The sequence below is a fragment of the Zootoca vivipara genome, chromosome 13, assembly GCF_963506605.1.
Source record: "Zootoca vivipara chromosome 13, rZooViv1.1, whole genome shotgun sequence".
Taxonomy (NCBI): domain Eukaryota; kingdom Metazoa; phylum Chordata; class Lepidosauria; order Squamata; family Lacertidae; genus Zootoca; species Zootoca vivipara.
In genome coordinates, this window is record NC_083288.1 from 31,099,993 (window position 1) to 31,117,199 (window position 17,207).

General features: G+C 45.3%; 1 protein-coding gene across 5 annotated transcripts in view; it reads right to left on the reverse strand.

Annotated features, from left to right (window-relative positions):
- Window positions 1-17,207, reverse strand: part of NDRG2 (NDRG family member 2) — a 44,493-nt gene that overhangs the window by 6,907 nt on the left and 20,379 nt on the right. For 4 of the 5 annotated variants that reach the window (XM_035134313.2, XM_035134311.2, XM_035134312.2 and 1 more), the window contains 7 exons: window positions 15,748-15,868; window positions 15,581-15,643; window positions 13,641-13,701; window positions 12,700-12,786; window positions 10,846-10,902; window positions 8,543-8,646; window positions 3,853-3,897 (listed from right to left, as the gene is read on the reverse strand). In XM_035134313.2, the coding sequence (XP_034990204.1) occupies window positions 3,853-3,897; window positions 8,543-8,646; window positions 10,846-10,902; window positions 12,700-12,786; window positions 13,641-13,701; window positions 15,581-15,643; window positions 15,748-15,868 (538 nt within the window). The remainder of the gene's footprint in view (window positions 1-3,852; window positions 3,898-8,542; window positions 8,647-10,845; window positions 10,903-12,699; window positions 12,787-13,640; window positions 13,702-15,580; window positions 15,644-15,747; window positions 15,869-17,207) is intronic. The other variant, XM_035134315.2, reaches the window with a different exon arrangement.

The following is a 17,207-nucleotide window of genomic DNA, read 5'->3' on the forward strand; positions in this document are numbered from 1 at the left end:
CCTTCCAGACTCTTGCTATTTTCAGGTGGGATGCAGTCACAGAGTGGAAAATTCAAGTTGTGCAATTAAATCCGATAGGGCACTTTTTTTTTGCACAATGATGGGAAAACAGACTTGAAGTATCAGATCACATTTGCTTCCCGCAACACCCCATAATGTCCCCACAAACAAATAAAAATGGATGGTCAGTAAGCAGGCTGCCCAGAAGCGGCCTACAGACTACAACAGCCTCCTGCAGCCTGGTGCTCTCTCTCCAGATGTCTTGGACGGCTGCACTGGCGAATTGTAGTCCAAAACATCTGAAGGGCTCCTGAGGTCTCCGGGTTGGGAAAGGCTGTGTTATACTGTCCACAGGAGAGCAGCTGCACTGCAGGAGAACTCTGAAGACTCCTCTCTCTCCCACACAGGCAGAAAAAGGCAGAAACTGAAGAGTGAAGGAGTAGCTGTTGGCTGCCTCACCCCCCCCCCCCGCCCCGCCCTTGCCCCAAGTGACTAATTTTTCCCAGGCACTCAGAGGAAGAGAAGTCGGGGAAGTTAGCTGTTAAAGAAGGAAAATAAGAGGAGATAAACAACAGAGGGGGGAAAGCAGCCAATGATTCCTCCTCCACTGCAATTGATCTCTATCACGTCCCACTCTCTCTGACTCTTGGTGCAGGAGCCATTAGTAATCACACCAAACAGATCTCTCAAGTGGTCCATGTAACATGTAGTTATGCTCTCAGGTGGCCCCGTCTTCACAGGGTACTGCTGGTGATGAGCCAGGCCTCTCTGGGTGGTGGGGACAGCAGGAATCCTTGCCTCAGAGTCAATCCAGGGCATGTCTATCCTGGAAGTTTGTGTAAAAGGGGACCTGGCAATCAGCTGCACACTCTTGCCCACTGCATCAGTTCAGTTTTGTTTGGGGTGCAGAGGTGCTTCCTAAGGTTGCTTAGCAACCACAGTACCCTACTGATACCCTCCTGTCTCAGGGTCAGCTCAGCCCTAGAGGCCATACAGACCATTTTGGGTGGGTGGAGAGTGGGGTCAAACTTCGAGAGCCACACAGTTTTGCCGTCAAAAACCCTCAAGGGAGAAGCACACTACCCTCCACCCTGCGAACATTTGAGGAAGCAGGGCAGCCGCCATTTCCCCAGTAGCAGCTCCATCTCCTCACTCCATCCAATTGTGAACCAGAAGTAAAAGGTAAAGGGACCCCTGACCATTAGGTCCAGTCATGACCGACTCTGGGGTTGCGGCGCTCATCTCGCTTTATTGGCCGAGGGAGCCGGCGTACAGCTTCCAGGTCATGTGGCCAGCATGACAAAGCCGCTTCTGGCGAACCAGAGCAGCGCACGGAAACGGCGTTTACCTTCCCGCTGGAGCGGTACCTATTTATCTACTTGCACTTTGACGTGTTTTCAAACTGCTAGGTTGGCAGGAGCTGGGACCAAGCAACGGGAGCTCACCCCGTCGCGGGGATTGGAACCGCTGACCTTCTGATCGGCAAGCCCTAGGCTCTGCGGTTTAACCCACAGCGCCACCTGACTGCAATTGGGAAGACCCTTAAGGAAGGACTGTAATCTCCCTGCATATAAGGTGTCAATATTGGGAACAGCAAAATTATAATTATTGATTATTATTAATTATTGTTGTACTGTGTATTTTGGGTCTACAGACGGCAATAAGGCTGTGTGCATATTTTTCTTTTGCCTGAAGAAGCAATATAGCTTGAGCCAGCCCAGGCCCCTCATGAAATCTGGCACAAGTACCAAGGGCTATATCCAAATCCTACAGAGATGGAAGTCCTCCTTCCCATTAACTTCCCATTCCAGCAGAGTTTTGCTGTTATAAAAGGGTGTGCAGCTGAATTTTGTGTCAATTCAGGGCGTTGGTTTCTTTTTGAAAATAAAATAGCTCAATCAAAAGAATAGCTTGTGGTTCCTCAAAGGAGCAAGTGTACAAGAATGGGAAACTCATGAAGATGAGCACAATAAAATAAAATAAAATAAAATCAGGGTTATAAACAACTTTTTCTGGGTCCCTCAGAAGAGCAGTCAGAGCCCCTCCTTTTCATTGTGGATTCATGAAGATATTGGGGAAGTTGTATGTGATTCCACGTTCAATGCTGTTTGTGCCTGTGTCTTCCTGCTGAAATCCTGTAACTTTTTATACACAGATTTTCCGCTTTATTCCCCACCACCACCACTTTGTTGCACTATAGCACAAGAGTGCCCCTCCAAACGGCAATGCCATAACATTGGGGAAGCACTGCAGAAATAACTTATCAATGTGTGGACCTCTGGTATATATTCACCACTATTGCACTATTATTGTGCCAATGACACACAGAAATTTAGGAAGCTTCCTTGTACTGAGTCAGACCATTGACCCACCTAGCTCAATCCTGTCTACACTGACTGGGAGTGCCTGTCTAGCCCTACCAGGAGATGCCAGGGATTGAATTTAGGATTTTATGCATGCAAGACTTTACCACTGAGCTATAGCCCTTCCCAGAGGCAAAATGCACCTGGAGGAATCTGGAGGAGCCCCCCCCCCCCAGTTGCCTTTCCGTGTAGCCCCTGCTTGATGCCTGCAGAATTGGCGCCTTTTCCTCACTGGTGTGCCCAGAAAGCTGCCAAGTGAGCATATGACAGTAGCGAGGATTTTTGGGGTGGCAGTTACTGGGGTCTTGAGAGATGCCCAAGGACGCTGACCCACTAAGTTGGGATCAGTGAAAAAAACAAGAAAGAACAAAAACTGCAGTGCAAGATTGCCTTCGTTCAGACACAACGTAAGAAATTGCTATTTTTAGCATCTCTCTTTCCACATCCCTCTTGCCACCCTGGGAGTTATTCACAAGGTCACACCTTTTATTTTCGATTAATTAATCATGCAAGCCAGTCCCTGAAGTTTCAGAGTGTAAAGGGGGGGGGGAGAATTGCTGGGAAAACAGAGCAAGCTTGTCACTAATTAATCTAAAATAAGATTAATGAGGATGAGAAGCAATGCAGGAATAGGTGGGAAGGCACTGCTCTTCCAGCTTTTCCTCCTAGAGATTCTAAATTACTTATATAGGTTTGAATGCAGAAGTGCTTTAAAAGTACAGTTGTATCTTGTTTTTGACCGGGATCCGTTCCGGAGCCCCGGCCGCTAGCCGTAGAGGACGCAAGGCAAAGTGCTGCGTCTGTGCGCGCGGAGTGGTTTGAGCTTCTGCGCATGCGCGAAGCGCAATCTAGTGCTTCTGCGCATGCGCCAGCTGCAAACCCAGAAGTAACCCGTTCCGGTACTTCTGGGTTTGCCGCAGATGTTCGCCAGAATGGACGCTAGACGAGGCGGAGGTTCATGGAGGTTTTACTAATTGCTAATTTTTCAACTTACCACTGTTCCTATGCCTTTAAGCCAGTGTTTCCCAACCTTGTGCCTCCAGCTGTTTTTGGACTACAACTCCCATCATCCCTAGCTAGCAAGACCAGTGGTCAGGAATGATGGGAATTGTAGTCCGAAAACAGCTGGAGGCACAAGGTTGGGAAACACTGCTTTAAGCAATGCTTCATCTGCAGGCTTTAGAAGGTAATAATTTTCATATCCAGTTTCATGAATAGCTGCACTGCTAGCATCCCAAGCTGCTGTTCAAAGGCACAAGAGCAGGCCAGACCAGTTTTCCTGTTCAGCTGGCAACCCTCTTAACGTGCATCTTTTTCAGTGTTGTGTTAGGATGAACTGTGCGTCAAGTATCAACCCGAACCTCTAATCTGTATTTTTAAAAACCAATTCCCTTTGCTGCTGACAGCATGTGAGGCCTACCAGAAGCAAAGGTGGCAACTTTAGGACACAAATGTGTGAAAGAAAATGCAGGGGCTGGCTGGCACTCACTTGAAAGTGATGTCTCCTCCGCGCTCCAAGCTCAGGTCTCGGCGGCTGTAAGGGGGGAAAGAAGGGAATTGTAAGCTTATTTTTTTCCCCCCAGCCTCCTAAACAAAGACCTTCTTATGCAACCCGCTCCCTGCCCCTGCATACCAATACCATCACTGGGCTCTCCATATGCTGGTCTCCCTTGTTATATAACTCTAGGTCTTAAGAGTTGCCAACCCCTGCACTTCAAAAAAGTGCTCCTTTCACTGTGGCCCTTCCAAACATCTCCTCTCCATACAATTGTTGAAGGCACATAAATCTCCTTCTAACCCAGAGGTTGGCAACCTTGCCTCCTTTCAGGACCAAGCGTACTGGTGAAATACGAAGAAAACAAAAAAAATAATCCCAGCACAATCAGTCCGAATTCTGCAGCCAATCTACACCCTACACCAAGCAGAGCATGGTAATTCTCTAACCTGATGGCAATTTGCATCATCCTCTTATTTTGCATTGTTCAGTTGCAACTCTTTTAAAAAGTTTGCATCACTGAGGATACGATCCTGATGTTTACTCCTGGGGAGGGAGGGGCAAGGGGAATCACAACTACTTGCCTTTTCCATCTCCTTCTGCCAGTGGAGAGGAACACTGCTCTCAGTAGAAGCCCTGAGCTTTGCTCAACGGGTGGGAAGTTGGCACTGGGGCATTTGGGGGTGGCATGCTGAAGCCCTGACTCTCATGTCACATCCGCATCATGCATTCAAAATACATTTAAAGTGAATGGCTTCCCCCCAAAGAATCCTGGGAACTGTAGTTTACATCTCACAAAGATACAATTTCCAGCACCCTTAACCATCTACAGTTCCTAGGATTCTTCAGTGGAAGCGATGTGCTTTTAAAATAGGGTAGCCAAGGGTCCTCTTTTTTCCAGGCCACGTCCTCTTTTTCAGGGGTAAAATTTGGGACAAATTGCATTTACAGTGGTCCCTCGACTTACAAATGACTCAACATCCGTAGGTTTCGACTTACGATAGGGACAAATGGCCGCACACTCACGAATTTTTCTACATCCGAACGGAAACTATTGGCGGTTTTTAATACGGTTCCCTCGACTTACGAATTTTTTAATGCGGTTTCCTCAACTTATGAATCTTTCGTAATATTTCTTTTCCTATGGGAAGCCGCGCTTCAACTTACAAACTTTTTGACCTATGAATGTGCATTTGGAACGGATTAAGTTCGTAAGTCGAGGGAACACTGTATTTGCTTTGAGTGTCTGTCATAGGATCCTCTTTTTTGCTCTTCAAAATATGCCATCCCTAATATATACTATATTGGATCCCTCAGCTGCATTCACCTGGAGCTAGCCCAGGGTAGGGGGCAGCATTATTCCCACCTTATATCCCGGCTTGCAAGGCTTTAGATAAGGGATTGCTTTGTCTTTCTGTTTTTACTAGTCATATGGCGAAGCAAAGAAGTATGCAAGCCATACCCTCATGTCTGGAAATCTTATTCAGCCACTCCTCCAGCACCTGAGATTTCTCTTTGGCATTGCCAACAGACATTCAAACATATCCTCGCAGCCATGAGGCCTGGGAACTTGCTTCTTTCTTTTTCTTTTTATACATAAAGTTAAGATTTTCTGAAGATTGAATTCTACCACCAATATAACATCCTGCATTCTCCCTACCCCCCCTGGAGCTGCTGCAGAATCCCAACACACACACACTCCTCCCTGTGTCTCATCCCTTTCCCTGGGCCAACCAAATGGTGCAGTGACTAAACAACTGCAGTTATTATTTATCATTATCCCGTCTTTTCACAACCACGCACAATGCAGCTTACGTATGACTGAAATAATAAAAAGGCTTCAGTCATCTGCCTTTTGACTTGAACGGTCCATCAGTTCATTGATTTCATAGAATCATAGAATCATAGAGTCGGAAGAGACCACAAGGGCCATCCGGTCCAACCCCCTGCCAAGCAGGAAACACCTTCAAAGCATTTACCAGATTTATGTTTAAATAATACACACCAGCGTATTGTCAAAACCTTTAAACAGAGCAGCCTTTTTGAGAAGCATGAGCTTAAATTTATGAGTGAGCAAAAAAAAACACAAAAAACAACAAGCAGCAAGTTCATTAGAATGGCAACTCCTTAAACTGTGTTCCATGAGAGGAAATGAGGATTGAAGGAAATTATTAAGGGCTTCCGTGAACCTAAAACATCTACCCAGGCCCAGTTTCAGCAAGTGGCTCCTTTCAGCTCTGGTACACCAGCAGAACACAACTTACATTTAAATTAAAATAAGTGTATGGTGCGTACACAGCATCACTGTGGGTGCCTGTTTTGGGCCCTCTTTAAACAAACACTCATACTGACACCAGACGGGGGCTGTGTTTTTCCCCAAACTCTTTTTACAACAGTGCCCTGGAAGTTGAGTTATGGTGAAATAAAAGACAGGGTCGTCATCCAGAACTACAAAATTAGCCACACAGAGGCCCTATCCCCAAGACCTTGTAGGAGTGGAACGGCACCAGGTGGCACTTCTCCAAGGGCTCCCTCAACTTTGGAAACAGCCACCCCTTTCCAATCCATTTCAGATGGAGACGGGCGATTCTACTGTGATTCAGCATTGAGTCTGAACGGATGTTCGGCTATTCCCCGAAGAAGAGATGCAGCAGAACCACCCGTTCCATCCTTGCATGAGTCACACTGCCCTGGGCTTGCTGCCTTCCAGTCAGGAGACATGCTCAGAGCAGTGATCCATGCTGTAACACACAGGGCGTGCTTCTCTAAAGGCAAGTAGTTCTTTCAATAGAAAAAGCAAGCAGTTAATACCGAACAGAAAACTTGTAGCTGTCAGAAGTTCGAGGAAAGGCTGTGTGGGAATTAAAGAGTGTTTCCCCTGAAGGAGTGTCTCCACCCCCATCGTTCTGCCCAGACACTGAGGTCCAGCGCCGAGGGCCTTCTGGCGGTTCCCTCGTTGCGAGAAGCCAAGTTACAGGGAACCAGGCAGAGGGCCTTCTCGGTAGTGGCACCCGCCCTGTGGAACGCCCTCCCAGCAGATGTCAAAGAGAAAAACAACAACCAGACTTTTAGAAGACATCTGAAGGCAGCCCTGTTTAGGGAAGCTTTTAATGTTTAATAGATTCTTGTATTTTAATATTCTGTTGGAAGCCGCCCAGAGTGGCTGGAGAAACCCAGCCAGATGGGCGGGGTATAAATAATAAATTATTATTATTATTATTCAGTCACAGGGGGGCTTGCCATTAGGCAGAATGAGGCAATTGCCTCAGGCGGTAAATGCTGGTGGGGGGGCATTATCATTCTGAGCACCCCCTGGTTGTACCCTTCTGTTGCTTGTTATGCAGCCAGCACTGTGCAGCCACAATGAGCCTGCTTTCCTCAGTCCATAGCACTGTTAGAAGTGCTAAGCAAAATCGAATTGCCAGCCCAGTTAACCTCCATATGTGGAATTGTGTGTGCATGCAAATGTCTTGCGCCAGTCCTGGTTCCAGTTATTTATTTAGATACCTTAATATTTATATCCCTGCCAACTACCTAACATTGCTAAACTCTAGTCTGCTGGAGAACTAGAGGCCACCAGGGCTTGAGCAGGGAATCTGCACCTATTTTATTGTTACGTATTATTATCACCTGCAACTTTGTTGTTGCTGTTATTCATTTCATTTCTATGCCACTTTATATTTTTAAGAAGAACACCACAAAGTGCTTTACAACCTAAATTAAAACATTGCATGAAACATTCCAAAATCAAGCATAGCAGAAGAAGATAAAACATAAAATAGATGTTCAAAGCAAGGGGACAAGGGGACAAGTGTTTAATTATGTATGCAACCACATCCGCTAGACTTCTCATAGTAAAGAGATGGAAAAGTGTACAAATTCCAAAGATAGAAGACTGGCAAACCAAATTAATAAGACATCAAAATATGGCAAGGAAAATAGGATAAATCAAAGGGATACCTGAATACAAAGTCGATAAAGATTGGGAAAAATTCAATAGTTATAAGAAGAAATTTGTGGAAAACGCCAACCTCTTAGCAGACAGGTGAAGGCTTCAAGTAATATAAATAATCAAGATATAAAATATCCAAAAAGGTATACAAAAATTCTTTTGGGAAACCAATGTCGAAATAGTGAATAGTCTGGATGTCACACGGGGGGGGTGTAGGGTGAAGGGTGAAGGGTGAGAAGGAACTAATTATCTTGATTTGTTTGGTAGTTTTGGTAGTTTTTTCCCCTTTGTATTTAGTTGTATTATAATTTGTATATTTATTATCAAATGTTGTTTTGGAAGTAGGAAGTATATTTATATTTATTTCTTTATTTCTTTTTTCTGTTGTATTATGAAAATTCAAAATAAAAATTTATAAAAAAATAAATTAAAAAAACAACAAAGCAACATAACTGACAAGAAAATTAAATGTCAGTTTAAATTCAAAAGAATTTACAGAGGGAACATATTCCTGAGCAGTAAAATCTTATTGGTGTCTAGACCGCTGGCCACTGGGTGTACCTAGGCAGGAAGAGGTCTAATAAAAGACTTCCTGCTTAGTCTGGATCTGTTTCTTGCACAACAGCTATCTTCCTTGCTCTGGCTTGCTGCTGCCAACACAACCTTGACAAGCCCTCACGCTGGTCTCTGATGCTGTGTCCCCACCCAGGTAAGTCCTGCCCCCCCACACACCTGTTGTAGCTGCTCCAGTACAGGTGGATATTGGGCAAATTGGTTGCATTACTCAGGACGTGCCTCTGATGTTGCACCAGCTCAGTGTTCTTAGACAGTTCCTCCTGTGGAAGAACATAAATGGGGCATTAATGCAATATCCTAATCCCACTCAATTAAGCCATGCCGTAATTAGTACATGGAAATGCTTATTTCTGTGCTATGAAAAGCTCTGCTGTCTGATTTCCACAGATTGGAACAGGCACAAGATATTTTCTTTGGGGAATTTGGCAATCCCAATCACTTCTCTCAAATGTAAATTACATTTATTTATTTATTTTTTTGCAAAAATGCAAAGGATGCCAAACATCCCCCCCCAAAAAAACACACACCACTGGCCTGTCATCAAATCCACACTATTTTCTTTTTAAGATGCTTAATTGGACACCAACTCCAGCCACCCCTTGTTTAGAGAAAGCAAAACCATCTTCATTCATTTTCATCAAATTTGCAAAACAGGCCGTGCTCTGGCCCTCGAGTTTAGATGGTGATTGTTGAGGTAACCGAAGCTGACATTGCGATGTGCCTTTCTTCTTTCCCTTGTTCTCCAGTCATGATTCTGAACATCCAAGGTTGCTAATCCTGGCAAAACTGAAAAATGTGTGTGTCACACTCACAGGGCTAGGCATTGCTGAACCCCAGTTCAGTTGGCACTATGGTGACATGGATAACAGAGCTCCTCAGTTCTTCACTCAAACAAGGGCACTATGCTGGCATTTCCCCACATAGAGCCATTTCCCCACATAGTGGCTCAATATTATTATTCTCTATTATATTTATATCCTGCCCTCTTTCCCAAAGGAGCCCAGGGTGGCAAACAATAAGTGACAAAACAAGAAAAACCATCTTTAAAAGCAACTTAAGAAATCATGAGGTAAAGTGAAGTGGTAGCCAGATGGTGGTTTTTGAAGACAAAGGCAGCTTCTCCACTGAGGCTAGGGTCAAGTGGGAAGTTCTCCTGAGCAAGCACTATTGAGAAGAGTGGGGGCTATCAGAGCGTGCCCACCCTTCATTTGAATGGATCTTTTCCAGAAGAACAGAGGACATTTCATATTTTCTATCCCTTCTACCCACTTATGTACAGGCAGAAGCTATTCCACCCATTAGTCTTTTTCTACAGTTTTGTGCATCCTTTCCATCTTTCTTCCCTCCGTTGCTTTCTCCACTTTTTAGAAATTTAGATTTTAGTTCCTGGTTTTTGGTCATAATGCTTAAAAAAACCCCTGTTTGATAGCATAATTACTGTAGTAATTATTACCAATATACCAGTCAAGCTGAATATAAATGGGGTGGTGGTGGTACCTAACATTTAAATGTTGGAACGAAATGAATATATGTTGGCCTTGGGTTCACTGAATAGGTCTGGTGAGGCTGCTTTTAAAAAATAAAAAAAATAAAAATGGAGATTTCTTCTTTTGTTTTATTACTCTGTAAAGTGATATGCACAACCATTATACGTGCAATTACTTTTGTTATTAAAATAAACACATCGGCATAAAACTCACAAATATTAGAATCAGTGAGGATAACCAGGGAAATGCAAGCACTATAGAAAAATTACATAGTTTGGAATAAGGTGCAGGGGTAAAGCACTACCATGTAATTTCCTGGTAATTTTGCAAAACAAGAGAGAAAATAGTTGGAAAGATAATACAGAATACCTTCTGTACTGATGTGTGGCTGTTGCTGACATTATTTGCAGGGCCAGGTTGAAATTTTATTTACCCAGCCATTTTAACAGTTCACATAGTCTGCCTTATTGTTTTAGCTGCTTCTATACTGACTCCATGACGATGTCTTGTTGTTTTATTTATGTTATAAAGGTGGCCAATTCTAACCATGCTTATTATATACAGATAAAGAGCTGTCCATACAAATACGGGGTAATGTACATATAGCAAAAAGTGGATTTAAAGTATGACACTATTTTTTAATCAATAATAATAAAAAAATCCATCAAGTTCTAAATCCATGAATTTTAAAGAATGGTTTCAGCTTGATCCGACACAAACTTTTGCCAGTCTGCTGTGCTCCAAAGGTTTTGGGCTACAGGTCCAATCCACTCCAGACAGCATGGCTGTGCTGACTGAGGCCGATAGGACTTGCAGTTCAAATAATCTGGAGGGTACCAGGTTGGCAAACGCTGTCTCATCACTAGAGAGCACCTTCTCAGACAGAGGGGGGCATCCCTGGTACATTTTATCTCTGACACACTCTCCATGCACCAACTACTGTAGCCCTTCTCCCCTCCTGCACATGCTTACCTGGCTGAAGAGATGTTGCAGAATCATCTCAGAGTTGGAGGATGTGAGGCCAGTCAGCTGAAGAAAGAAACAGAATGAGATCAGAGGAGATGCAAAAGTAGACACTGGTTTGAATGGGCCAGAGTGGCACCTGCATGAGAATTACAGTATGGAGATTGGCTTACTCCCCAGAGGGAAAGCAGAGATTTCTGAGAACCTATTGTATTTCAGAGCTCAGCCAGTGCTCAAAACTAAAATCTCTTTTCAGTTTCATCCTGGAACACGCAAAGCTTCTGAGTGAATTAAGTGCTTCTGAGAATATGCAGAATGCATTTTCTTCCACTGCTGAATTACTGTATCCCATTGAGATCATGTGAGAGGGATAGCTTTTATGCATTTTTTTCCCTTTAGAAATCAGCCTTTACCTTTCCTATCTCCCAAGTTCACAGAGTCAAAAATTGGGAAAGAGGAGACTCACCAGCAAGGTTAGCCAGGTGGTGCTACCTGGCCAGAATTGTCTAAGCATCCTGCCCTTTAGGTAGTTTGCGGGAGGAGTAGGTTGCACATCTGGGTCTTCGATAAACTTGGGCCAAATGTGGAGCCATATAAACCCTTTTAAATTCTAGGAAATGTGCCAATTTATGTTTGCTTATATTCAAATGAAGTAACATAGAATATTGAGGAAAATTTGGGGGTGCGGGGCGGGAAGTAAAGCGCTTGGTGAAAGAGGGCGAAGAAAGAGTTGAAGAGAAACTAGAGGGAAAAAAAGGGGGAGAGAGGGAGGGAGACAGGGTAGGCAACCTAAGGCCCATGGGCCACAAGCGGCCCACGGGGGTCATTTAACCGGCCCCCGAGCCACCCCCGAACTGAGCTGCCCGCTCAGTGAGTCCCCCCACGCAGCACGGTGCAGGAACTCGCTTCCGTAGTGCCGGAAATCGCATCTGTGCAGACGCTGGAAATTGTGGGCGCGCATCCAGCCCACAAAGGGATCTCTGCTGGAGTGAACCGACCCAGGCGAGGTAAACCTTGCCGACCCCTGTGCAAGCACATAAAACAGGGCAGCGGACAGAGGAAGAAGAGTAGAAATGGAGGTTGCTTTCAGACAACATGTTTACGGAGCATGCATCTTGGTTTGTTGAACAAAGTTTGTGGGGACGTGATTAAATGTCAAGCAACTGTTGAGCATTCATTTGTTTGTGGGGAGATTATACATCCCATATAGTAACTGTTATACTCCACTTTCCAGTTGCATCTTCTCATCACTTTCTTTTTTTTCAAATTAGTTCCCCAATATACCCCAATAATAGCCAAATTATAACAATAACAATCAATTAAGCCTCTCATGAACTTTCTTTAGCACAACATCTCTCTCCTCCCCTCCCCTCTGGAAATGGGCTTGTTGTGCAGGAGTGCCACTTTAATTTCATGACCTCAATTTGCTGGTATGTGGTTGAATCCCATCCGCAAAAGTGCAACAGTCTAGAAGTGCCTGCAGCTGAGAGGCTGATAGACTGAAATGAATTTCTAGATAGTGATGGGTAACTGGCACCAACACCAATGTTTATGGGCTTTCTTTGTTTATTTGTCATTACAAACAGTCAAAGAATAGGTTGTGTTAGCTGTTGTAGAAATAAGAACAACGATTCAAGTGCCCATTGGACCAGCCTGCCACAACTGTGAGCTGTCCGAATGTCTAGACTACAATTCCCATCATCCCAGCCAGCATGGCAATGGTCAGGAATGATGGGAGCTCCAATCCTAATTATCTGGAGGACACCAAGTGAGCAAAAGCTGCATCAGACCCCTTCACTTCATCTGCAATTGATTACTAGGCCCATTACACAGTGGTAAGCCCCTTCACTTTCCCAGTCTCACCTTGTGAGCAGCCCAGTCCATCCAGCCCTTGGCATTGGGGTCAATGTTGACCAGAACCAAACCCTCCACGGTGTCTGCATGAGAGAGCTGTGGAAAGATCATAATAACACTCGTGACTAGTGGATAAAATGTTCGCATGGCGCTCACCATACCGCTTATGTATAATCTCATGGACCTAAAACAGAGGCTTCTCAGTGCCTCAGAGGCAGCTGGCTGGCCAGGGAAGGAAATATGGCATTTGCAGAACCCTTGGCCTGATCCAACTGGCTCTGCTTATGCTAAACTCACCCCCCCCTTTTGGTTCTGGCTGAAGTGAGATCTGAACCAGAGCATTGCTTGTCCTCTCTTCCTCTTTGTCACAGTAGCTCTCATAAATAGCTTTTGACACATATTTGAGTTGCTGTGTGTATTGCAGCAATCCTTACTGAAACCAGAGAGATAGGGTGGTATGTTTGGAGCATCAGGCTAAGCCTGAGGTTCAAATCCCTGCTCAGCCATGAAGTTTACTGGGTGACTTTGGGACAAGTACTCCCTTTCAGTCTAATCTACCTCACAGGTTGGTGTGAAGATAAAAATATATTTTTTTAAAGGGAGCTGGTAGCACACATGCAGATCTGGCCTCTCTGAAACAAATCAATTGATAACATCAGAACAAAGTTTCCCCATTCATTCTGTGGCAAAGTCTTGCCCTCTAAGAGAGAGCCACTTATGTAATTTCACCACACAAGTTCATGCCTCCCCTGGGATTTGAAACAGGAATTTCCTGTCTCTCAGCTAATTTTCTTAATTACTGCAGCACATCACACTCGCTGGAATCCAATGTTGGGCCCATCCTTCCTCTGTACTTCAGCTCAGGAAACAACAAGAACGCTGCTCTGTGGTTGTTATAGAGAACATTTACTTAATCCGACCACCACTCATGGGTCCCCCCACCCACTTACGCTGTAGCGTGCCAGGATGTAGGCGCCGGCTCCGACTCCAATTCCGATGATGCTGGTGAAGCTAGAGGAGGGAGAAAGAGACCAGTTTCAAAATCCGCAAAGGAGCAGGAGCTGCCTGGCACATTTCTGGCGCTTGGGAGCAGAAGTGGGCCCCAACCTTTTGCTTATCTTGTGCCTTTGGAAGTTTCTCTAAAGTGAACACTTCGAAATGGCACAGACTGTGTGCCTCATGTTTTCATGGCCCCCCAGGCTCCAATTCCCTTCCCCCTCTCTTTCTCCCACGTGTTAAGTGCGTGTTCAGCTATCTATCTATATTTATCTGTCTCTATATATGTATCTGTCTGCCAAACCGAATATAACACATCATGATGAAAAGGTGGGAAGCCTAGGCCATAATCACTCTGTTAGTGTTCAAGATGCCAAAAGACGCTTGCATTTCCTGTAACAGACACATGTGGCTGGCTATCGCTCTGGAAGAATGATAATAACGGGAAATACCCAAGAAGGAATCCTGCTTTGGTAGGCTTAGAAGAAGGGGCACAGTTTCCCATCTTTACCTCCAGGGTGTTAGGAATAGGCAGGAAACAGCTGGGGGGCAGGTGATGTGTTTTCTTCCCCCCTGGATTGAGAGTACAAAGGAGAACAGAGAGGAGGGGCTTATCCTTAGCTCCTCAGGGTTTCATGGAACTAGGAACTAGTGAAGTGTCTAGGAACAGTCTGGGTTTTAAGGATTAAAATGAGGAATACTTGGAGCCAGCCAGGGCTCCTGGACCGTGTCCCCAGGTTTTGGAGTGCTATGGGGTCTGGGGAATGGAGGGGAAAAGGGGGTATGGAGCAAGTTTGGAGTTTAAATTGTTAAAATAACCCCTGGCTGGTGGTGACTGGAAGGGCGAGAGAAAAGAAAAGAAAAGAAAAGAAAAGAAAAGAAAAGAAAAGAAGAAGAAGAGAAGAAGTTTGGATTTGATATCCCGCTTTATCACTACCCGAAGGGAGTCTCAAAGCGGCTAACATTCTCCTTTCCCTTCCTCCCCCACAACAAACACTCTGTGAGGAGAGTGGGGCTGAGAGACTTCAAAGAAGTGTGACTAGCCCAAGGTCACCCAGCAGCTGCATGTGGAGGAGCAGAGACACGAACCCAGTTCCCCAGATTACGAGTCTACCGCTCTTAACCACTATACCACACTGTACAGTGGTCCCTCGACTTACAAATTTAATCCATTCCGAACGGACGGAGCTCCGTTCGTAACTCGAAACATTCGTTAGTCAAGTTATTCATAAGTCGAGGTACCACTGTAGTTAATAAGCCGGATGGGAAAATAAACCTGTGGTTGCTAAATCTATGTTCTCAGGCTGTTGGTTGCATGAAACATAATTTACTATACTGCGGGGTATATAAGCAAGCCAGAAACCAACGAATTAAGCCCTTATTGGTAAATTTACCTGGAAACTCCGATATCTTTTAACTCAAGATAAGAAAAATGATATAACCCTGGCTGTGGCAAAATTTCTTTCGGGGGTAGTAAGAATTAGAAATCAACATGTCTTGGATAAAACACAGTGACTGCCTAGTAGTGCCTTTTCTGTATTTCTGCTGTACTTTGCTTTTGAAACTGTTTTTGCAGTTCTTTGGACCGTAATAAAGAATGTGTGAGAGCTAAATTCCTGCCTGCCTAACACCTGTGAAAGGCACTGAACCCCTTTCAGGGAATGAGGTAGCAACTGAACCAACAGGCTAGGAGGTGGTAGAATCTTCCGGGTTTTAACCCTGCCCCCAAGCTGTTTCTGTGCTATGTTTTGTTAATTTGATGTGAATACAAGGCTGTGCCTTTTCTGATTTTTCACTCCAGGGCGAAGAACCCTTGTTTGAGAAGGCTGACAGGTGACCCCGTCACGGGTTGTTGTCGCAAGCCACCCACCCGTGTGACCTCGCCCCGACTCACTTCACATATTGCAAGATGCACGGGATCATGTCAGCCAGCTGGTCCAGCGAGGGATACTGGTACCTAGGAAGAGAGCAGAGAGCAGGGGCTGTGTTAGACTGCTAGGCTCTTGTCCCCATCACACCCAACGATGCGGGTGGGGCAGGAATGGAGGCTGCAAGGCTCACCCCAGAGGGAAGGCCGGGGCCCCCTCCTCCATGCCAGGCGCGTCCACATGTATCACCACGAAGTTCTTTATGATCTCTTGCATGTCCTCAAAGTGGAAGAGGGTGTCGAAGCACGAAAGATCTGGGGTGGGGGTGGGGAGACAGAAGAAGTGGGTGTCAGGCTGCAGAAGGCCAAGCGGTAGTGCCGTCAAGACTGGCGAGGTGCCAAATCTAGACAGAAGCTGCCGTCTTGCTCCAGGAGTCAGTAAACAGGGCAGCAAACTGACTGTTGTTTTTTTACACGGGGAGGTGCTATTTGGATACCTCGCCTTACCATGCAAGCCTATGCAAGTTTACAGTCGTACCTTGGTTGTAGAACGCCTTCGTGCTCGGACGTTTTGGCTCACGGATGTCACAAACCCAGAAGTGAGTGTTCCGGTTTGCAAACGCCTTTTGGAAGCCGAATGTCCGACGTGGCTTCCGATTCAGTGCAGGAAGCTCCTGCAGCCAATCAAAAGCCGCGCCTTGGTTTCTGAACTGTTTTGGGAGTCGAACGGACTCCCGGAATGGATTAAGTTTGACAATCAAGGTACCACTGTACTCAGAAGTAAATCCCACTTGGTTCAGTGAGGCTTTTTTCCTAGGTAAGTATCCTAAGGGCTGCAGTCTAAGGGATCAGAATGTCTTCAGCGGGCCTGGCAAAAGGGCAAGCAAGCAACCTTGAATAGGAGAGAGCTCTTATGTTCTCCTTAACAAAGGTGAAAGCTTTTGCAGAGATGGAGAGCCTTCTAGGCCAGATTTCTCCAACCTGGTGCCCTCCAGATGTTGTGGACTACAACTGCCATCAGCCCCAGCCAGCACAGCCATGGAAGCACAGCTGGGATGGGAAAGGCTGGTCTAGGGAACATGATGGGAAAGGCTGGTCTAGATGCTTTCCAAACCAGGTGATGAGTGGCCTCAAAGGATGGTGGGAAATTCTGGAGCAGAGCACAGATCACTCGGGAAACATTAAAGATAAATAGGACAATGTTTAAAATGTCACATTAAAGTTTTAGAATGGAATCTGGCATTTCTAACGTCAAGGTATGAATCCACTTTAAAAAAAAAGAGTTAGGGAATAAAAAGCAGGCCTTTTGGGGGTACGAGAAAGTAGACCAGAGTGCACCAAAATGCAAAGCTGCATGACTGAAAGCTTTTCTCAAGTTTTCTTCTTCTTCTTAGCAGTGATAGTTTAAATGGGCCCTTGGCTGTGGAAAGAATGCAAGACACCCCATGTTTCGTTCCCATTCACATATCACTCCTGTTTTCTAGGACGGGAACTAAGGACTTGGCTAGACATTACACTCACCCTGAGAGAGCAGGCTCCACCATTCCATGGGGAATTTGGGAGACTCCCTCGCAGACCAGCAGAAATGGTTAAGAGGGAATAAAAATGTCACACGTGCTGGAGGAGGCGCTGCTGGCTGCATTTCTCTGCCCCT